Below are 22149 nucleotides of genomic sequence, written 5' to 3' on the forward strand. Positions count from 1 at the left end.
GCGCTGGAGGGAAGAAAGACTGCCACAAACTTATGAACTTGTAAATCGCCATTATTACAACTGCAATGCTTCTTGCAAACATGTCAATGTACCTCGTATATTCCTCGGTATGTCTTTGTCACCTGGACCTCGCCCTCCCTCGGTGGATCATTTCTGCGAGTGGCCAACTAGGTGGCGAGAGTGACGATGCAATGCTTACGCATAGAAGGCATAGATGGTGGAGGAACTCCGGAGTTGAAACTCTCTAGGCGGCTCTTAGGGAGGGGCGCGCTTGACACAGCCTCGTTCCACGTGTATCATGCCACGCAAGGGGGATTGGGTGAGGAGGCCCCGAGGGTGTAGGAGGAATACCACCGAGTACAACGCTGCGCAACGATGTCGAGTCGAGTGCTTGAAATGCCTGTGAAGAATTCAAGATGGCGTCCCCTTCGGAAGCGGAACAAAGATGGCTGACGAAGCGGTTGTGCAAGCGCCCAAGCTTCCAAGAAGCCAAAAGTGCGCAGCTGACCAGTGCACGCCAGCGCCAGGGTAAAGGACTCCCGTCAATTTCGTTTGTTCTACGAGTAAAGACCGGGTCGTGGGGAAGACGGCAGACACCCAAGGGGGAGAGTGACCAAGAGAGAGAGAGAGACAGACGCGGCCTGCCATAATAGCTTTTTGCCATCTTATCACAACTTTTAATAAAGGGCAGATAAATAAATTAGATACGAAGATGCATCGCATTCCCCAGAACCCAAAAATCTCCCTCTGAATTTCCCATCCTCTTCTCCTGCTGCTTGCTCCCTTGCTCTTGTTTTCTCCACACATCCTCCAGGTTTCTGCGATTTGCGCCCCGAGCCTCCGGACAAACAACGCAAGGACCCTGGGAGCTGCAGTAGTTGCTTCTGCGCCGATCCGGCCCAACGACTTCTTACATACTGCGTTACCTATATTTCAGCCCACCAGCCTGCATACTGGCGGCCACGAAAGCATAATAATTTCAGACGCTGCCTATTGCCGCAGCCTGACCTACGAGTCCTCCACCTTCGTCGCAACCCATACTCGCACACCGCAGCCAAGTCTCGACGAATACAGAGAATCAGGCGGTGGGATTTGACTTGGAGCTCGACCGCCGCGATGAAGAAGTTTCTGGGAAATATCAAGAAGAAGAGCTCGAGTATGCGCGCGATAACCTCCCCCACCTCGTTTGGTGCTGTTGGTGGCTGACGATGGCGTTGCGCCAGGTCCCGAGCGAAATGGGAGCAGCACGTTTGTTCTGCCACAAGGCGACTCCCCCGAGGCGGTTGTGGTCCGCGAAGTCGTGAGTTAACTACAACTTCCATCTTGTCACCGATCGTCAGCTGAGGCCCATGTCCAGACAGCATTTTGTGAATCAGGCGCCCCCAATTCCGATGCCGCCGGCGAAGAATACCTCCACCTGCCTGCCATTGTTGATGCGGCCGAATCCAGTCCCACCGCGGCGAAGGAGGCTGCGGCGACCATTCGACGATATCTCAGCAAAGAGAACTACCAGAAAGGATATGCCCAGTACAACGCCGTCATGCTCTCCCGCATCCTGACCGACAACCCGGCCAGAGCCTTCACCCAGAATTTCGATCACAAATTCGTCGCAACCGTCAAAGAGCTTTTGCGGGAAGGCAAGGACACCAGCGTTCAGCAGATACTCAGAGAAACATTGGACTATTTTGAGGTGGAAAAGGCGCCTGGAAATGACAGCCTGGGGCCGCTCATGGAGATGTGGAGGAAGGAGAAAGGAAAGCGAAATGCATTGCGCCCTCCGGTAAGCTGCGCCGTCTCTACGTCTGGGTGCTTGACAAAGACTGATCATTGTCACAATAGCAGGCTCAAATCCCTGGCGCCTACGCCGGCCATTATCCCCAGCAACAGCATCGACGACGAGACACCCTTCCACCAGCCGAAGAGTTGGCCGGACGGATTGAAGAAGCAAAGACGACAGCTCGACTACTAGTCCAGACCGTCCAGTCTACTCCTCAGGCAGAGTTACTGGCAAATGATCTGGTCAAAGAGTTTGCAGATCGAGCTAAAACGATGCAAAGGAGCATTCAGTCGTATTTGAACGCCCAGAATCCCGCGCCGGACCCAGACACGATGTTGACTCTGATCGAAACCAATGACCAACTGAACATAGCCATGTCCAAACATCAAAGAGCGGTCCTGCAGGCCCGCAAGGCGACTGGATTGGCAACACCAAGCCCTCAAGCGCAAACAGAGCCTCAGCAGAACCCCATGTTCACACCTCAACAGCATGTTCCAGGTCAGAATGTCTATTCCCAGACATCACAGCCTCAGTCGCTGCCGCCGGAACATGGACCGTACTCTTCCTCGCCTCCTCGTCGACAGAACACTATCCCTACACCCGTGAGTCCGCTGCGGAGAGAGGAGGAAGAGCTATATGCGCCGCCTCCGGGGCCTCCCCCAAGTAAAATGGGAGCACCACAAATTCCGCCGCCACAGACAACTCAGAATCCCTATGACTTCTCCAATGCCGCCGCTTTGTCTTCTGCCTTTGCCGCTCCCGAGCAGCCGCCTCCGGTGCCGACCCGTGTTCGTCCACAATCACACGCCTATTCATCCAGTGCCGACTACGGCGTCGCCGACAACCCTTTTGACGACGATGCATATGGATCTCCGCAACCACAGGCGAGATCCAATGCGCTTTTTGATAGAAATCAGAACACACCCTCGCCTCATCAGCCGCAGCAACATGCTACGAACCAGTACCCACAAGAGTTGCCGAGCGATCAGCACCGTCCTGGTCCTTACAATGCAGCGTATCAACCAACACCGAGTTATGTACACCGACAAGAATCTTCGGCAGAACATTTCACGATGCATGGAGGAGGTCCGACTACTGGCGCGACAGCACCGAATGGGGGTTCATCGTACCCGACGAGCGGTCCCTTTGGAAGCAACCCTGTGAGCCCCATTGATGAGACCCAGGGCGTAGGCCGGAGGATGAATGATTTACACATTTGATAGCGACTGCAAAGATGACGATACGAATGGCTTTTGGGGCTAGAGAATCAGGATACAGATACCCTTGCCTGCTGAAACAGAATCTTTTATTATGTAGAATGATGCCCTGCAACTGATGCCGAAAGCACGTTATTTGGATCTTCGCTTGCGTATCAGAATCAGGCACCACAGCCGAACGTGCATGGGGATGGATGCCGGACTCTGACTTCCAGATCGATACAACCGAGTAAAACTAGTTTCCCCAATCCTTCTAGTGCCCGACATTTCGATATTATTATCTCCCAAATGTCTTTGACCATGTCCTTTTTCTCCTTCATACCCATGATAGCCCTCGATTTTCCGCTACACGCAGTGTAGTCACCCCCTTACAACCATGACCTCGATCCAGTTCCGCCCACCGTACACGCAGGACGAGCTCGACAAACTCTACCCCAAAGACCTCGAATTGCGCCTCGTCCAAGTCCTCCTACGTCATGGAGAACGCGCTCCCGTCTCAGCGAGATTTGGAAACGTGAGTCCATCATAGCACATCCCCCGTACCTCTTTGCTCGAGGGGGTGTTCGCGGGACACTTAGGGAGTGGTGGCATGTGCTGACCGCCGCGGGGCCACAAACCACAGGCAGGATTGCCAGCGTACTGGCCCTACTGTAATGCGGCGCAACGCCTGCGCTCCGTCGCCATGACCCCGCAAGACGTGTCACAGTGGAACTCTCTACAGTGGCGGAGAAGACTCGAGCGGTTTGGCGAGGATGATGGGCCGGTCATCGCGGCGGGACCCAAGGGACAGGTTGACGGGGTCTGGTATGAATACAAGAATCCTTTGCGGAGTTGATACAACACACCCACACCCAAGATAAGAGCTTCCACAGACTTACTGCTGGGATACAGTCAACTAGGCGAACTCACCGACGCTGGTCGGCAATCGACGTACACGCTCGGTACGCGTCTGCGCACCCTGTACGTGGACCAGCTCCGGTTCATGCCCTCCCTCATCGCCAACGCCGACCTGATCTACCTGCGCTCGACGCCTCTTCCCCGCGCGCTGGAGTCGGTCCAGCAGACCTTCTGGGGCATGTACCCTCTGACGTCCCGCACGGCGGCGTTCCCACCACCGACGATCGTGACACGCACTCCGGCCGACGAGACGCTGTTTCCCAACGACGGCAACTGTCGAAGATTTGCGCAGTTGAGCCGGGCATTCGCCCAACGCACGGCCGACCGGTGGAACGACTCGGACGACATGAAATACCTGACGAAGCTGATGGGGAAATGGATGCCCGAGAACAGCGACAAGAAGATCGCGGTCGACTCGCACCCGCGTCTCTCGGGGATCATGGACACCATAAACTCGACTCTCGCCCACGGGCCCGAGACCCGTCTCCCCAAGGAGTTCTACGACACCCGCGCCCGCGAGATCATCGACCGCATCGGCGTGGAGGAGTGGTTTTCCGGGTACAACGAGAACCGCGAGTATCGAATGTTGGGCATAGGGGGCCTGATTGGCGATATCGTGGAGCGGATGACCTCGAAGATCGAGGGCGCGGGTCTCTCGATCAACGAGATCGGAGGCGAGAATGGACAGTTGGGCATGGGTCGCGGCGGTGAGACGGGCATCAGGTTCGCGCTGAGCGGCTGTCACGACACGACGTTGGCGGGCGTCCTGACGAGTCTGGGGGCCTTTGGCGGGGAGAAATGGCCGCCCTATACGAGTCACATCGCCTTTGAGCTTTTCAGGGAGAAGGACCCTGGAGATGAGGCCAAGGGACATTCGCCCGACGCAGACTTCCTCACGCCCACCACACCGGCGAGCACCGAACCCAAGAGCCAGGCCGCGACACCAGGATTCTTCGCCTCCTTCCTGGGGCTGCGATCGCCGACCAGCAACGGGAGCTTTAGCGGCTCGAGAGACGCGTCGTCGGCCTCGTCGTCTTCGAGCCCGCTCTCCACGCCGTCCCTGTCCCGCTCGTCCACGCTCTCCCCCTCGGTGCCGCCCAAGGACCTGATCGCGCGCACCCCCCACGCGGAGCTGTCCGAGTCCCAAAAGCGCCGTCTGGACGGCTACTACGTGCGGATCCGGTACAACGACCGCGTCATGAAGATCCCGGCCTGCGCGCAGCCGGGCAACAACTACCGCGGCGACGAGTCGCTGTGCACGTTCGAGGCCTTTAAGCGCGTCGCCGACGGCTACGTCCCCAAGAACTGGAAGGTCCAGTGTGGCCAGAACATCGTCGACGGCGGCAGCAAGGGCGGCTTGGTCAGCGCGCCGGGTCTCGACCAGCCTGCCCAGTTGGCCGGGCAGATTGAGCAAGGTTCATGAGGCGTGTAAGGCGTCACACACCTCTCTGTCTAGGCAGGCAGGTAGGTACATATGTAAGGGGAATTGTGTCGTTTGGACGATTCAAGGCACCGCGCAACAGCAAAAGACGACCTACATAGACCTGGATTCAAAGCTCTTTTGGATAAGAATGAATACATAATCCTAATCAATATTAGGTATTCGACGTCTCCTTTCTCCTTCTCCTTCTCCCTCTACTAATATACATTACCTGCCTCCGTACACGCGGCACGGGTCCCTATGTACTATAGAAGCCCCTGCCCATGGGCCGTGGAGGTATACTACCGCCGATCGACTGTCTCTTCAATCAGGTGGCTCACCACAGGACCTACATAGCTAAGTAGGTAGATAGGTAGGTAGGTACCTAGGTGGCTATATCTAGCCCTTGGTGGCTCTCTTCTGTCTTCCTCTCTCCTCTCTCCGATCTGTATCTCCCTGATTCTTTGAGGTAGCGAGTGACTCGACGCCTCTAGATCAGACCGGGCGAGGGAGTGTTGAATCGCAGAGCGATAGAGCTGAAGAGCCGAAAAGAAATGGGTAGACGAATGATAATAACGCACCTGAGAGGTCGTACTCTGATCCGAACTGCTCGTGTCTACTTTACATGGGTGCATACTGCACATTTCGTGGGTCTAAGAAACAAAGAACGCTCCCTTCTCTCCTTCTTGTCCGTTTCCTGTTCCCAACATCTTCGTCCATTTTGAAGGTGCCTGTCGAACACCTAATCATTTCGTCGTGATGATAGAGGCACAATTCCGTTCTCCTTTCTATCCAATTGCACAGTCTGACCATAGTCTTCTGGTTGTCTCCTTGTTTCGAGTTCTATCACCTCTCCCTGACGCCTGTACTCTTACATCTCATTCATGCCCATCTTACTGAGGCCAGCGGCGTACCGGAGCCATCAGGCGGTCGCCAATATTAGGTTGAGTCGACGTGAACCGCAGTCACCATACCACAAACCGAGTAGCAAATTTACAGAAGCCTCTCTCAGGTTGGCTCTATTGTTTTCAAACGAACGGGCTGAAAACAACCAATAGAATATCACCAGGCGTAAGCGTACCCGGCCTGTGCATGTATTGGATCATCCACCCAGTCAGTCTTTGGATTCGGGGGAACATCAAAGCGGGCCCTCTTCTTCTTCGCGGTTCCGTTTTCGGGTTCTTTGGCTTTCTGCTTGCTGGGTCGACTCGGTGTCTCTATCACCTCCGTGGTTGACTCGTCATCACCTAGGTTCATTGTCAAGTCTCCGGAAAGTGGGGGACCACGCAAGATGCTTTCGAAAACCAGCTGTCCCTCGCGGGTAGACAAATAGCCAGCTTCGAATGCGGTGCTCGAGGTAAAGAGAAATGGACACCGGTCATTGTTGCCATTATGCGTGATGCATCCCGGCAACCAAGCTCCCCAAAAGTCTGGTGATCCGCTTACGTCGATCGGAAGCAGACCGGCCGAGGGAGGCAGGGTATGGTGATACCAAGCATATAGTCTTGGTAGTTTTGACGCTGTCAGGATGATGAGGACATGCGGAAGGTAAGGATGGAAGTGGACTTGACGGATGGAATGTGCGAAAATCACGACGGCGAGGGGATTTGCGGTTTTGTGTGCATTCCAGATGAACAATGTTCGTGGAGAGGTCCGTAGCCGCGTGGCAAGCAGCGTATGAGTTGAGTTCAATTCTACCAGGTCGACTTGGTCGACTTCTTGTGCCGAGGACTGAGAATGAGAGGCATGACGAGGCTGCGAAGATGAGTCGGTGTTAGACAATGTGCTCGCTACCTCGAAAGTTCCCGACTGTCTTGCGAACGTTGGAGAATTCTCGGTCGTCGATCTACCAGACTCCAACCATGCAAATGTTGTTGCACCGTTGATCACGTCTGGATGCACGAGTTTCGTTCGGATACGAGCACCCATACTGTTGGAGGACTGGTATCTCACAAGCACCTGCTTATGCCCATTTGCCAGCGCTTGGAGTGTAAGAGCGTTGTTGTGTCTGTTTGCCCTGGTCCAACTCCAGAAGGTGAGACCCACACCCTCGACTTCATTGACGGGAGCAAGATTGAGATCCCATTGGAATACCGAAGGTTTGATTTCCAGTTGTCTGAGTGTATGGCCTTCGGCGGTCATGAACGAGACTTTAACACCATAGGTAGACGAGTCCCGTACAGCCAGAAGTGGTTGACCAGTCGGGCACCATGTCACGTCCTGGGCATCTGAAGTGTTGCAATCGAAGGATTTGTATATGACTTGATTGTCGTCTCCCAGTTCAAACACCGTCACTCGGTCTTGTGCTTTGTCGCGCCGGAGCAGGGCAAAATACCTGGAATCCGGCGACTTTGCCAGACTTCTCATATCTGGAAACTTGATATGGGGAATTTCATTTCGTTGAGGTCTGGTCAGAGAAAGAACGGCTGCAATTGAGCCAAACTCAAACATGACTAGTGCGTGTCTGTGGTTGAAGACGAAATCTACGAGACTGGCTTTTCCAAGCTGGCCCCCTAGATTGTAATCCGCAAGGATATTGGACTTTGCGCCAGTCTCATCGTCGATCTCGGACATCATCCTCGGCGCTCTGATGTCTGTGCTTAGAGCAATCAGGCGTTTGGTATCTGACAAAAGCAGCCAGGATCTTCCATAGTCACACTCGGATGATGTGGCGGATAGGATTTCTTCTGCAGCCTCGCTTTCAGGGCTAAGTATGGTCTCCGGTGACCAACGGAGGATGGTGCAACCTCGCAGGAAAGCGCGCTCTGGTCTGGGAAGCTTGAGTCCATGAATGAATCTCCGTCCTTTGGCTGCTTCACACAGATCGATAATATGTATTCGTTCGTCCGGTGCAATAACTGCCAACGATCTGCCGTCGGGCGATAGGATCGGACGCTGCAGGGCTTTCCCGTCACTTTCAATCAGCATGGCGTCCGTCAGCGGCAACATTGAGCGAGAAGGGTCTTGGAAGCGACAGACAGCTGTGCGGGAACAGGGTTGACAGGTAGAATATAACGTGGATTTTGAGAATTGTTTGCCATGCTGGGATTGGGGATCTCACTGTTTCCACCCAACGCATCCATCACGCCGTCCCACGGCGGTCGCTTTGTGTTCAACGCGACTTTTTGTTCTAGACAAAGGTGCGTCCGACCATATGCTCAAACCGTCTTTCAGGGGTGTAGGATCGAGATACACGACGATGGTACCGAGTAGTTGTTGGAGGGTGGGATGGATCGCCCTCCGCAGTCAACAAAAAGTGGCTCTGCCCCGCGAAACACGAAACACGACGTGCGTAGGCGACGCGCTCCGAGGGAAACGCGAAGTCACCTGACAGATGTGTCAGCATCCCCTCCACTTCCTCTCTGGGTGCTCTCCACTTGTTTCTATCAGTCCATTTCTTTTTGCCCTTCCATGTATTCTCTAGCTGGTTCAACATGTTTCCCAGTTTCGTAATAGTTTTCCGCAAGCCAAGGTATAGTACTGATGACTCTTTTGATGTATCGCCTGGCGCTTGACGACGTCATTGTGCCTCCTTCAGCCCTGCCTCGAGCTGAATTAGAGAAGCTGAGTAAACATCCATCCTGGTGTCTGAAGCCCGAAGCCTGAAGCCCGAAAAGCACTGCTCAGGCCTAAGTCCCTGAACCTAGTACAATACAAGAACAGTCTTCCGTGACTTCAAATAATCACACTGGCCAGGGGTATCTCGAGTACGAAAATGCGAAATGATTATCTTTATGGCTCTTCCACTTATTGCCATCGACCTGATTACTTAACAGCTCCGGCCGCAACAACGACCAATTGTGAAGCTACATCTAACGCTTGAGCCATACATTACCAATTTACTGGGCGCCACTGCTAGGAAATCATGAAATGACATTCTTTCATTCGTCGGCCGAGTCATGGTGCTATACGGTTCTCTGATCTTCTGCTATTCGCGACTAACTTGGTGGAAAGCTTGACTGGCGTGGTACGATGTCGCAGTGCTTCTGCTTGTGTGATAACAACCTTCCAGAGATCCCGTCTGTACGCTGTGCTGATGTCTGGTCACTCAAATATGTCTGCCTTTGGTACGAGATCAGTTACTCATCGTCGATCGCCAGATTTCGTGCACGGGGTCGGGTCAACAGCATTGCCGCCCAACACGGTGTCCAAATATAAAAGGTTGAATACTCCTCCTAATGCCTCAGCTCGTTATTCAAGAGCCGCAGACCTTATTGATCTAGGACTTTCACATCTCTCAATTGATACGAACATGAAGACTATCGTCTTCGTTGGCGCAACCGGCGCCCAAGGGGGTGCCATCATAAAGACCCTCTCTTCCACAAACGAATACAAAATTCTCGCCTTGACGCGTAGCACTACATCGCCTGCCGCCCAGGCGATCGCCGGCCTTCCCAATGTCGAGCTTGTCCAAAACAATGCAGGATTCGGGTACGATGTTGACGCATTCTATCAAGCTGCTCAACGATCTGACTACGCCTTTATCAACACCGATGGTTTCGCGCTTGGAGAACAAGCCGAAACCTATTGGGGGATTCGGCTGTTTGAATTGTCTGCCAGAGCTGGCGTTAAACATCTGATCTGGAGCGGCCTAGATTACAATGGCAAGAAGACTGGATATGATCCAAAGTTCTATGTGGGGCATTATGAAGGGAAAGCAAGAGTCACAGGTATGGAACAGCTGCTATTTGACCTCAAGCACGCTCGTTGCTGACTGCCTGCGCCAGAGTGGATGCGTTCTCAACCGACTAGTCCAATGGCTTGGACCGTTATTGTAAGTATTTCTGTTCTACGAAGGACATTTTGTCTTGGGAGAGGACATTCTTGCGGCAGCTGACGTAAGTTTATGTGTAGAATTCGGGACCCTATATTGAGATGCTTTGGGAGCTCCTCCTCCCAGAAAGAGGCAGCGACGATGTTTACAGTTTCAAGCTACCGCTTGGTCAAGGTGCCATTCCCTTTGTCCACCTTGAAGACTTCGGGCGCTATGCTGCGTGGATCTACACCCACGAAGACGAGGCGAACGGCATGGTGCTAGACATTGCTATTGCACATATTTCAGGTTCTGAACTTGTCCGAGCTTTTACGGCTGCAACTGGCAAGCGGGCTGAATATGTCGACGAGCCCGTCGCGGAGACCGTTGAAAAGTACTTCAAGCATTTGCCGAAAGGTGCAGACACAAAAGTTGGGATTTCCTCGGTCAAGGACGAAAACGCTCTCCTCATGACGTTTGGTGAGAACTTTACCAATTGGTGGAACCTATATCGGAATAGCGCAGACAACAAAGGAGTGATCCAGCGTGACTACGCTTTGCTGGACCGCATCTTGCCTGACAGAGTCAAGAGTGCCGAAGAGTGGATGAAGAAAGTTGGGTATGATGCCACTAGACGCACAGTCCTCAGATCCAGAGCTTGATAGCCTTCAGCTTCGAGAGACCAAGGAACGACTTGTCTGAAGTAGGAAGTAGTTAGAGAGGCGGCCGGGTTGCGATGATTATAGTTTTCTTTGTAAACAATATCCATTCGCTCTGCATTCCTTGTATGCCTCTGCGTCATTGGTCCCCTCTTCCCCCTACAATAGATGATGTACCTAGAGTCCCGCCTTTGCCGCAGCGTGGTTTCTGGCTGGATGGGCACAAGGCTGCCAAGAAACCAGGGGCAGAGTCACGAGACTGGTCGATGGTGGGAAATTTCTTGGCACATTCACCACATTCAACCTGTCAGTTAACATCTCACTGCGAACGCTCTGCCTCTCACTTCTCAAGAACAGTGACATTGTCGCCAATGCAGTCTATCATTGATTTTTCCGCGGATCACATGCTTCTGTATGTCTAGACTGTCCAGTAGTACGCTTTCGACCTCGATTTCTTCCAGCCATGCGGGTACCTTTGTTGAGCTGCAAACAGCGTTTGTGCCGATAATGTGCCCCCTTTCTTCCAATCATTGTTTTCGTCTCTCTCGCGGCTATAACGGCTCTGCGAGCTCCATGCACGCGGGAAACATCGCCCTCCAAAGCGGGAGACTTCTGACCTGTGCATTTGCAGTATACTGTCTCGACCAGTCACGCAATTTCAGAGACAACATAGCTCATCATGACCTCGGCGACATTGGGGAATCGCACGCGGCTGTGTGTCGTCACCGTTGGAATCCACATATCTTGTATTTGGTCAAAGCGCAGACTATTGGTATGTATTCCGTCAAACTCGGTTCCTTTTCAGCCCTTGATCCGGAACGGGCCATGTCTTCTCTGATCAAACTATACGCTTTGATCTCAAGGTAAGCAACGCCGTGGCATAAGACAGCCATGGAGTTGCAAGTGTCTCTGCAGTGCGATGTTGTGATCTACATTCTAGAGCATCAACAGCGATGATCTACCTCGAGTCATGCTTGTTGCTGTCAACTTCGAACCGGGCTATTTTGTCGATACTCTTTGTCCTTGCATACTTCGTTCCAAACGAGCTCCAACCCTCTTTTTTTTGCACAAAGACCTGCTACGCGTTCCATCCTCGACACATCCGCTTGCGGCTGCTGACGTGACGAAGATTTTGCATGATGGAGACCCTAAATAGGGAGCTTCCCTCAGGTCTCCTGAAGAGGCCTCTCGTCTCGTCTTCTGTGTCTCAAGTCTACAGGGATTCCTAACCTGAAAACATGAATCCAAGTCAAGACACCCCAAGTCCAAGTGGCCTTGGCTCTGGAGCATCGTCCGGCCCATCTGCCAGTCAAGCTGGGACAAATCCACCTGCACAGTTGCCAGTCATTCGTAGCCTTGCCTTCCAGGCGACTCCTTCCACTCCTCCCGAACCGGAGGGCGAGGTGCAAGAAGAAGCGCGCATGACAGCTTTCAGACACCAGGCTGCTTATCCTCATATGTTGTCACGAGATGTTGTGCGAACATGCCTGAAGAACAACGGGTGGGATGTCAACCGTGCCGTGGCGGCATATCGGTGGCAGGGTTTCAGACAGGGAGCAACTACCCCATCCTCTGCGACGACTGGGCCACACATCCGCAATCGGACAACCGTTGAACGAGAGCGACTTCACCAGGTACACGAGATGCAGAGTGCGCTGCGGCAAGGTGACCCGAAATGGACAACTGGCAACCTCGAAATGATGCTGTTACATCACGCCTACAACTTCGTCCCGGAGGATATAGCTGAAGCAATTGTCGAACGCGACGGAAACTACGACGACTTTGAAGATGAGGCTGCCCGGCTACGCCAGCCCGCAGACAGTCAGTTGGCCTTGGATCAGAGGCTTGCTTTGTTCTTGAATATCTCGGCCACTAACAGCGTTTATTCGGCCCGGCAACTGCTGAACAGTCACAACTGGGATGTTGCGGCCGCCATCGAGGCATGGATGACGGCTGGGAAGGTTCACGTGACATTCCCACCTTTCGACCCAGAGGATGAAAAAGAAGCCGACGATGGCCTGCGGGCTGTCAATGCCAATCGTCCCCCTCAGATCCAAGGAAGCCGCTTCATATTTTTTGACCACGACAGCGATAAATTTAATCAGTGGCTGACGAAGAAGCGCAAGCGCGATGCCAACCATAGCGACCTAGAGACCAGTAACCCAGAGACTGCCATCTCAGGAGGCCAACCCGAGGAGCTTTCCACCGTGCTCAGCTCACCTCCCTCTACATTGAAAAAGCGACGGAAGAACGCCGTGGATGGAATGGAGTCGGGAGTGCAGTCCAGACCAGGGCCCGACAACGACTCCAACTCGAGGCCTGAAGACTCAGGGCAAGATCTATCAGAGACTTCAAGAAAGCCGACGATCCGAGTCCGAGGTCGGGGTCCGGCACGGTATTGGATCCGTGAAGAATACGAAGATGACGGCGACGTCGGCAAAAGTAACAGTGATGACGAGGATGAGGATGATGTCCCGGGCCGCGATTATATCAGCGGGAACCGTGGCGCGACAGGCAATCCTCGTGGAGCCCTCATCGACCTTGATCGCCGTCCAGCAGTCGTCCACTGTCCAGATCGGACCAAGCTGTATGTCGAGTATATCAAAAAGGGCAAATACAAGTTCGAACGGTTCCAAGGGCAGTCCAGGGGCTCGGGACGAAGGAACGTACCCTTCCGGTGGGATGACATGGATGATGACGAGGTGGAGGAGGTGGAGTTTGATTGGCACAACAAGCGACATATTGCGCAACTGAACCGCTGGAGGAACGACCGGTTTGTCCAGATCACAGGGATCGGTAGGGGCGAACCCAACGGTGGACCGTTCAACAAGTACGAGGAGCAATGGCTTGTGGAACAAGAAGGCTCGCGAATTGAGAAGAAGTTTTATGAAAGAGCAGGTCTAGAAGAAACCTCCCCTAAGCAGACAGGGAACCCACCGAATGAAGCATACGAACGGACCAAAGAGCAGTTTGAAAGCGGCAACAATTTCCCCATCCCATTGACCTCTGGCGAATGTGAGGATCTCGTGGAGCGTTTCAATGCCGCTTTCTCGGGCAAGCGATTCTTTTCGAAGACCATATACAAGAGCGCGACTTTCCAGTCAATAACAAAGGACATGAGTCGAGTGAGCGACGTGCCTCGGCCGCCGCGGAGCAACCACGAGATCAGGCAGCACAGGTGCCGAATCGCCGCCTACGCCAAACACTTTATGTTGAAGCCCGACAAGGCCAAGTTCACGAACGTCGACGACGAGGATTACTTGAAAAGTGACTCGGACTCGGACTTTGAGCTGGAAAGGGCCGGCGAAGCCGCAGCCATTGCAGCTGGGGGGGCTGGGGCAACTGCGAACAGTGGCGCCGACCAAGGTCAAGCTGATAATCAAACACAGATTGGCACTGGTGGATCCCAGGCTGTCATTCAACCTGATGATCAAACCATGATTGGCACTGGCGGGTTTCAGAGTGCTCTTCAACCTGATGCCAACGCTGAACCTCAGAGTGGTAGCGGCGCCGACCCGAGCGCCGACACCATGTACAGAGGCAGCACCATGTACGGGGGTAACACCATGTACGGGGGCAGCACCATGTACGGGGCCAGCACCATGTACCAGCCTCCTAACACTCAAGATGAAGAAGGGGACGAAGAAGACTCGGACCTATATGGAGCATGATGGCGATGGCGATGGCGATGACAATGACGACGCTATTGTTGTTATTGTCACATCACCCATGCCCTGAATCTCTGACAGGATTTTGGACAATTGATTGACAATCGAGCTGAGAACCTCTTCCCCCAGTATAAGTCCAAGTGTTGACGCAAGAGAGAATGTGAGACGTCATTCATTACCCAATGAAGGTATGAATGGGGGACTACGATACCGACTTCCTGTCAGTCGTTTCCGTGGCACATTTTGCTTTGTGTTTGCATTGTTTTCTGCCAAATCTTACTACCACTTTGATGGGGAAAATAAAGAGAGAGAAAAGAAGAAGCCTGCCAATCCTTTCCCGGTCTCGAATGGTCTTGGTGATCCAGGTTGGTAGATAGGTTAGTAGAGAGATGGACGGATGGATGGATAGATATGCTGGGTCGTTTGTCGCATTGTATGGTTTGTCTTCTGCCTCCCGTCGATGCCCGTTCCTCTATCAACGTGGTACGTCGCACCGTCGCACCGTTTACTTTCCCGAGAACTAGCATTGCCTTGAACTGTCTGTCTCCCACCGACTGACTATCTGATCAACCAAATAGCTGCCCATCTACCTGGCCTCGCCCCTGCTGCTCCTCGATCCCAACCGGGTCCTGAGAAAAATGCCGATCCTTGGACGTCCGGTCACGGCCACGTTCAGGCTGTGATGCTACTGCTCGCCGTTTGCGGCCCTTGGCCCGAGGACAATGAGGAAAACGCACAAAGACGTGGCCCTATAGTGTTCGTGTACCCTATCTACTTTTTTTGAATTCCAGAGAACGGCTTTCCAAGAGCCACTGTTCGCAGCGGACGGAACGTGACAAGTGGGCAGTGGGGTGGTAGATGGTGGGCACTGGGTACGCATTCACTCATGGTGTCACACTCACCCCGGCAAGAGTGGGAGAGGACGGAGCGGATTCCAGGAGATTGCGTCGTAGTGGCACTTGGGAAGTAGATCAACTAAAGAGATCTATCTGCCATGCTATTAGATAGACAGGTATCTACCTAGTGTGGTACAGCACATACCCGGTGGCATGGACGTATGTATACAGTATGTATTGGCCAGGATGGACATGTGGTTTGAAAGTAACAAGTCACAAGTCCAAGTAGAAATTTCTTGGCACTGACTCGCTTCAAAAGCTCGACCAGAAAAAAAAAGGGGGCTCGTCAGCCTCGTCCAGGGGTCGACCCCTCGACTGACGCATCCATCATTTGACACCTCGACACCAGCTGTTTCCAAGATATCTTACATTGCAGAACTGCCCCTCCTTCTCACATAAATTACACGAGCATCATAAAAAAAGTTCCGTGGAAAAAGCCATCGACAGCCACGCGTGCCAAGGTGGTTGTAAAGGAGAGAGAGACGAAAAAAAAGACTAAGCTCGGAGCTCGCAGATGTATTATTTACATGGCGCGACGGGGGGACCATGTCGGGTCATCTACGAAATGTGCAATCGACGCGACGCTCTCGTGCGCAGGGGGCCTGGATGCTGCTGCGCCTGGTGGCCAGCGGAATGGGGCGGGGCGGGGATGCATCTCGAGACAGAGAGCACTTCAAAACCGAACAGCTCTCTGCACACAGCCGAGGAAGACGCAGACAAAATCGACGGATCCGGCAAATCTCCCAGCCAGTACAACAACAGAGAAGAACAATGAACTTGGGCGGTTCGCACGAGAAGAACCCAAGAAACAAGAGTTTTGGCCGCATCGGGATGGATAACGGACGAACAAAGAATTTTTTCTTGTTGCAAAATCTTCCATGGTTTTTCTCTTAACCCTTCCCCCAAAAACCCTTGACCGTCTTCGGGAATGGAATAGATTTCAACAACAATGGCCGTCCGTCGTGCTCTCGAAGCAGAAGAAAGGGCACTTGGGGAGGGGTGTGTGCATGGTGGGTGGGAAGCGAGCACAGTCCTTCCCCTTTTCTTTGATCGCCTGAACCCAGCGAATGCGTTTCCCTCTTCCGCTTCTCGTCATGAGCCATACCTTCTCAAACACGGTTACTGTATGTATGTGGGTAGGTATTCCAGACTCTGCGTGACTGTTTGTAGGTGAATCTGCCGAGAATCCGTCAAAAGTGTTTCAAAATAACGGATCGAAAAAGTCTTCACTCACCCGTGCAAGGCCCGCATGGTCAAGGTTCTGCATCTTCGATGTGGAAGCACTGTGTCACAGAAGCGAAGCTGATGGCACAAAGACGCTGTCTGAAGACAAAGGTAGGCACCGAGCACCGGGCCACATAAAGACCACTTCAACACGGCGGGTTGGCGAGAACGTGCTTAAAACCCTGTAGAGGACTTTCTTCCACTCCCTCAAGTATCTCAACTTAGTCCAGTCGCTTCTTCACCCGACCTTACCTACCTCCACCCATAAACATATATATATAACACAGACACAAAATGTCCACTCCCGGAGGTCCGCCCGGATCTGGAGGCCCGCGTGCCTTGACATCAATCGAGCGCAGGAAAGCAGTTAATGCTCTGCGAGACCGGCTCAGACCCAACGTTACCGACCGCACTTTGCTGGAGAGATACCTCGAGACCACAAATTGGGATTCCGATGCTGCCTATAACTTGTGGCAAGCCGATAGGGCCAGGATGCTTGCGGGTGATAACCCAGAAGAGTCAGACTCCAGCAGCGAAGACTCTGAAGACGATAGCTCAAGCGACCTAAGTCCCCCCGCCAGTGATGGTGCTGCTGCTGGCTCTTCCGCTTCTCCTAAAGCCACATCTGCTGCTGCTGCTACCGCCACTGCTGCTGCTTCTTCTTCTCCTGCTTCTCCCGGTTCTGATGCTTCTGATGCTTCGGCGACAAGCGACAATTCCAACAAAAAGAAAACATTCAAGGCTATGCGCGAAAGCCAGATCGGCCCCCGTTTCAACAGCAACTTGGAACAAGAGCGTCGGGACGCCGCCCTTGCACTTCGTCTGCAGTTTGAATCCGAGGTAGACGACGGAACCACCCTGAGTCCTTCAGAGGCAATCCTCCTTCTCCATGTCAATCTGTGGGATCTTGGCGAGGCGATCGACAGCTTCACAGCGTTGGACGATATTCGCCTGAGATTGAGTGACTATGACCGGATGCGCACACATCTGCCGTCAGAGGTTGACCCTGAAGAGGTCGACATCACGAGAGAACAAGATGAACGGCTGGCCGAGTTCATGAACATCACAGGGCGACCTGACTGGTGGTCCCTTCGTGTGCTGTTGCAGGAGCAGAACTGGAATTTGATCGAGGCCATTTCGTTCTGGTTTTTGCGTGGAGTGCCTCCAGTTCACCCGTCCAAGAAGGAGGTGAAAAGATCCACCAAAGCAGATCCCAAGGGAAATAAAATCAGCTTCGGCATCCGTGTCGGCGTCGACGAGACGTCGTTGAAATGGCCCAAGCCCGAACAATGTGAAGCTCCAGCAGCGATTTTCATGGACGAGAAGTGGGGTGTAGAACCAGATCAGTATACGCCAGAGGAAGTCTCCGACACACAGGAGGACGAGGAGAAGGGCAAGGGCAAAGGCAAAGGCAAAAAGGCCAAGAAGCCCAGAAAGGGCAACAAGCCCAATAGTGCTGAAGGCTTCCTCATCAGCGTCGATGGTGATCCTGTCGAAAGAGCGTACAAAGGTTTTCCAAATCCGGCCAAATTCCTCGTCGAGCACATCTCCAAGGGCAAGTATACCTTCAAGCGCTTCAGACAGTTGAAAAAGTTCCAATGGCCAGACCTTGAAAAGCCAAAGGCGACACGGTCTCAGTCGGGCCGCGTAGATTTTGACTGGAACAACTCGTCCCATATCCAGCTGCTGAACAATTGGCGTCGACAGGCAGTTGGCAGAACAACCAAAGCCTCCAGGCAGGATCCCGGTCAACCATGGTCCAAGGAGGAAGACGATTATCTGATCAAGTTGTCCGAGGACCTCGCCAACGAGAAGAAGAAAAAGTCCACCAAAGCGTCCAAAGAGAAGAGATTGATAGTCTCTACCAAGACGAAGGAGGAGTGGGCAGAGAAGTTCAACAAGAAATTCACTGGCACGATTCAGGCAGGGTCGACAGAACCACGCGTTGACCGGACAATAGCGGCACTGATGCAACGCAGATGCCGCATCAAGGAGCTTGTCGACCGCTTCAAGGTCAAAGCAGACCAGAAGTGGTTTGCGAAAATAGAGCTGAAGGCCGACAAGACTCGCAAGCGCTCCGACGTATCTGATGACGAAGACGCAGCCCCATCCAAAAAGACCAAAGCCGACAAGAAGCGCAGGCGCTCCGACGTGTCTGATGACGAAGACGCAGCCCCATCCAAAAAGACCAAAGCTGACAAAGTCGCTGATGGCGCGGAAGACGCCGAGGACGCCGAAGAGTCAGATGGCGGCGAGGAGGTTCCCATGGACATTTCCTCGGGCCAGGATGCTGAAGAATCAGATAGCGATGGGCAGGACGCTCCCATGGATCTATCGGACTAACCTATGAAGCGGAGATGGGAAGAGTGGCCTGTTTGCTGACGCGCAGATTTCATTTCACGACGAGAGGGAGCCGGTTGCGCATCGGCGACCACACCGGTGCGGGATTGTAAGAGATGATAAAGACAAGTCGATCCGCTGTTGTCACAGATTTTTGCCTGTTTGGGATTTATTTCGTATCGATAGTATGGAGTTTCTTTGGAATTTTGCCCGCTCATTGCGCACCAGATCTGGCTGTCCGCACCGAAACCAGGTCAACAACGACGTATAATTGAACAATTCAGATGTTGTACACATGATTAATGCTGCAGTGAGCCATTTCACCGCATTCTGTGAAGACAATCATGCTCAGCCGAAAACCAGTGTAGGCTTAGCGAGTTCTTCTTTCGTAGTGCTGTGCACTGGCAGATCAGGTGTCTCAGCGACATCGATCGACCGGCCTGCATTGTCCTCGTTGCCTGCGACTTCCCTCGAGCCCTCCTTGGATGTCCCCTTGACCGGTTGCATGGCACCCATCTTGACAGCGTCGTCTGGTAGCGGCCGGACATAGGGCTGACAGACCCACCACGGCCTCCGATATTTCATCCTGGTTTTCTCTGTGGGCGTCAGGTCATTCTCGTGTAGCTGCTCCACTTCGCCTTCAGCTGCAGGTTTGTGTTCGACCTCGGATAACGCTGTATATTCATCGAGGCCCGTCTTAACCACCGCTTCCACCATGGCAAGAACTCCCTCGAAGCTATCCATGTCTCCGCATCGTGTTTGTGCCAACGCATCTCGGATGTTGGTGTGCGTCGAAACCAGGGGACGAAGGAGTTGGAACAGGTGTCCTTGCATTGGCCTCAGACTCGGATCAAACCTTTGCTTGGGCAACCGTTTTTGTCTTTTTCTCGGTGGAAGCTCAGCATCGATCGCTTCGGTTTTCGGAGGCATCTCTTCAGGATCACCGGGGACATAAAGAGGCTTGCGCACGGGTGGTTCTCTGCCCAAGACATGGCGATGGATGATGTCAAGATATCTTCGGAACACGGCGTCCACACGGTATCCCCCTTTCCCATCTGGCCCGTACCAGTACTCTCGGGGGTTGTATTCTTTGGGCGGGTCGGCAAAAATTGTGGGATCACATATATTGCCTTCTGCACTCATGACACCATCAGCCCCAGTAGCAGCTAGGCATGATTCTAGGTCGCCTGAATTCAGAATGTTCCCGTTCGCAAAGATAACCGTCTCTGGCGGTAGCTGTTCCCGGAGGTATCGAATCATTTGCCAGTCCGCGAGACCAGTATTGTGGCCTTTCTGTTCTCTCCGTCTCCCGTGCACTGTCAATATGCTGGCGCCGGCGGAGAGAATCATCTTTGCATACTCCAGGGTCTTCTCCTTGGTGTCCAGAATCCTCATCTTGGCCGTCACAGGAACCGAGAGCTCATTATGCAATTTGTTGATCATCTTGTAGATTGTGTCCCAGTCTTCTTGCAGAAAAGCTCCGTAGCGCCCATTCCTGGCAATGCCCTGCGGACATCCCAAATTCAAGTCAACCGCGTCACAGTAAGGGGCCACATATTGTGCCGCCTCGAGGAGATCTTCGGGCTTATTCGCGCAAAACTGGACGAACAACGGTCGGTCCAAAGTCGGATTGCCATCAAGCCATAGCGACGCTGAGGCTCTCTCCTTGGAAACCAGACTGCTTTTGGTGGGCTGGAAGTGTTCGTCTCGAAATCTTGCTGTTTCTCGGAACAACCTCGCGTGCAGCATAGGCGTATACGCTAGAAAGGACTTTGAGCGCTCTTCATCGAGGTAGGACCGCGTGAGGAGTCTCCAAGCCTGGAGAACAAGTCAACACATCTGGTGAAGCGGCGAGCATGGAGGGAGAACGGACGAACTCTGAGCGATCGACCATAGGAGCCATTATGTATTTTGGGCTGCCGATGCTTTCGTAGAAGGCCCTGCCTGTCAGCTTTGACGGCGACGACATATGGCCTACGCCAGCGACCGCCGTCTCTGCCATGACCTTAAACGGAGAAATATGTCTCTGAATCTGTTGGTATAGGTCTACTACCGACTGGAGGACTGGCCTAGACATGGGCAGTCTCTAAGGAAAGTTGTGCTAGGAGAGCATCGTACTACGCAGTGAAGAAGGTCATCAGTAGTCTCGGGGAGCCATGCAGGCGAAAGAGAGTGACAGAATAATGAATATGGCATTGCGCAGCGGGCAAACCAAAAAAATAGTGAATGGCGCTTGACAGTCAGATACTTTGACGTAGTAACTGCTACGGTGCACTTTAGGGTCCCTCTTGCGCAGCTTACTCCGTACAGCCTCGCATCTACAATATTCCTTGTTCAAGACAACACCATACTCTGAAAAGGCACACCCCATGCTGTCCCGAGGAATAATCGCCCTCGACAAATCTCTACGGTCCATCCGGCGCGCACCCGGTCCCGTTGCCACTGACAGCGGAATGTATGGGTGACTGTATGCGAGCTTAGCTTTTCCTTGCAACCCATCGAGCGCGCACATTGACTTCCACCCGGAAAGCCAGATACAAGATCGCTTCGACTATTGCGGTAGGAGACTGACACCGCCATCCTCGGAATTAACATCCACCGTCTCATCATCCTCTCTCAAGCCACTGCCGAAGATCTTGTCGATTCGCTTTTCGCGGTCCCAGACAATCTCAGCCTCCCCGTTCTCAGAGATCCGTTTGAAGTATTTGATGCGATGTTGGGGAATCCAGTCTTCCTCGGTGACCTCGGAGATCCAATGGGTCGCGGCGAGTTCCTTGATACCGGCGAACCGTTCCAGATAGCCAATGATGTATCTTGACATGTCAAGATCAGTATCCCATTGGAGCCGCTTGAGGACATCTACGAAGCATTCGTCAGTATGCCAGCCTCTCGAAGGTCGTGTGGGGGTGATGTGTGCGCGCCGTACCTTGGGCTGATCTCATTTTGGGGACTGACACCTCGCTGGGCGTATTTGGCATTCCCTGCTTCCCCTGCTTCTTGTGCTTCGAATAGTGCTCCAGCTCTTGTATCCTCTTCACTTCGTCCTTTTCCTCTTGCAGTCTTTCTTCCTCGATATCTTTGAGGTGCTTTTCCGCGACACCTCTTAAACGACCTATCGAATCTGAAGATTGGCTCGGCGTTGTGTCCCCTAGACGGTCGTTTCCCGCCATCAGGTACAATATCTTGACTCAGCCTATTAAGTAGTTGATGAAAGGGGACGAGGATCTGGTAATGCCATCCTCATATTGTTTGTTCTTTCTTGCTGATGTCAAAGGAATCTTGCTGTGGCGCAGCACCG

The 22149-nt window shown here is 53.1% G+C and overlaps 7 protein-coding genes across 7 annotated transcripts; 5 read left to right on the plus strand and 2 right to left on the minus strand.

Moving 5' to 3' along the window:
• Positions 1 to 1116: 1116 nt before the first annotated feature.
• On the plus strand, positions 1117 to 2997 carry AYO21_10992 (hypothetical protein; the record flags this gene model as incomplete). Its single annotated transcript, XM_022660895.1, has 4 exons — positions 1117 to 1156; positions 1224 to 1300; positions 1358 to 1780; positions 1840 to 2997. The coding sequence occupies 4 exons, from the start codon at positions 1117 to 1119 to the stop codon at positions 2995 to 2997; spliced, it is 1698 nt and encodes a 565-aa protein (XP_022506782.1).
• Positions 2998 to 3370: 373 nt separating this feature from the next.
• AYO21_10993 (hypothetical protein) lies at positions 3371 to 5314 on the plus strand (the record flags this gene model as incomplete). The annotated part of the gene is made up of 3 exons (XM_022660896.1): positions 3371 to 3508; positions 3617 to 3798; positions 3886 to 5314. The coding sequence occupies 3 exons, from the start codon at positions 3371 to 3373 to the stop codon at positions 5312 to 5314; spliced, it is 1749 nt and encodes a 582-aa protein (XP_022506783.1).
• A 1059-nt stretch (positions 5315 to 6373) lies between these two features.
• On the minus strand, positions 6374 to 8239 carry AYO21_10994 (hypothetical protein; the record flags this gene model as incomplete). The annotated part of the gene is made up of 1 exon (XM_022660897.1): positions 6374 to 8239. One exon carries the CDS (start codon positions 8237 to 8239, stop codon positions 6374 to 6376), a length of 1866 nt encoding a protein of 621 aa, XP_022506784.1.
• A 1126-nt stretch (positions 8240 to 9365) lies between these two features.
• AYO21_10995 (hypothetical protein) lies at positions 9366 to 10726 on the plus strand (the record flags this gene model as incomplete). The annotated part of the gene is made up of 3 exons (XM_022660898.1): positions 9366 to 9981; positions 10039 to 10085; positions 10166 to 10726. The coding sequence occupies 3 exons, from the start codon at positions 9366 to 9368 to the stop codon at positions 10724 to 10726; spliced, it is 1224 nt and encodes a 407-aa protein (XP_022506785.1).
• A 1235-nt stretch (positions 10727 to 11961) lies between these two features.
• On the plus strand, positions 11962 to 14394 carry AYO21_10996 (hypothetical protein; the record flags this gene model as incomplete). Its single annotated transcript, XM_022660899.1, has 1 exon — positions 11962 to 14394. The coding sequence occupies one exon, from the start codon at positions 11962 to 11964 to the stop codon at positions 14392 to 14394; it is 2433 nt and encodes an 810-aa protein (XP_022506786.1).
• A 2411-nt stretch (positions 14395 to 16805) lies between these two features.
• AYO21_10997 (hypothetical protein) lies at positions 16806 to 18854 on the plus strand (the record flags this gene model as incomplete). The annotated part of the gene is made up of 1 exon (XM_022660900.1): positions 16806 to 18854. One exon carries the CDS (start codon positions 16806 to 16808, stop codon positions 18852 to 18854), a length of 2049 nt encoding a protein of 682 aa, XP_022506787.1.
• A 345-nt stretch (positions 18855 to 19199) lies between these two features.
• On the minus strand, positions 19200 to 22021 carry AYO21_10998 (hypothetical protein; the record flags this gene model as incomplete). The annotated part of the gene is made up of 4 exons (XM_022660901.1): positions 19200 to 20669; positions 20725 to 20877; positions 21424 to 21710; positions 21778 to 22021. The coding sequence occupies 4 exons, from the start codon at positions 22019 to 22021 to the stop codon at positions 19200 to 19202; spliced, it is 2154 nt and encodes a 717-aa protein (XP_022506788.1).
• Positions 22022 to 22149: the final 128 nt, after the last annotated feature.

Source organism: Fonsecaea monophora, assembly GCF_001642475.1.
Source record: "Fonsecaea monophora strain CBS 269.37 chromosome Unknown Scaff139, whole genome shotgun sequence".
NCBI lineage: Eukaryota > Fungi > Ascomycota > Eurotiomycetes > Chaetothyriales > Herpotrichiellaceae > Fonsecaea > Fonsecaea monophora.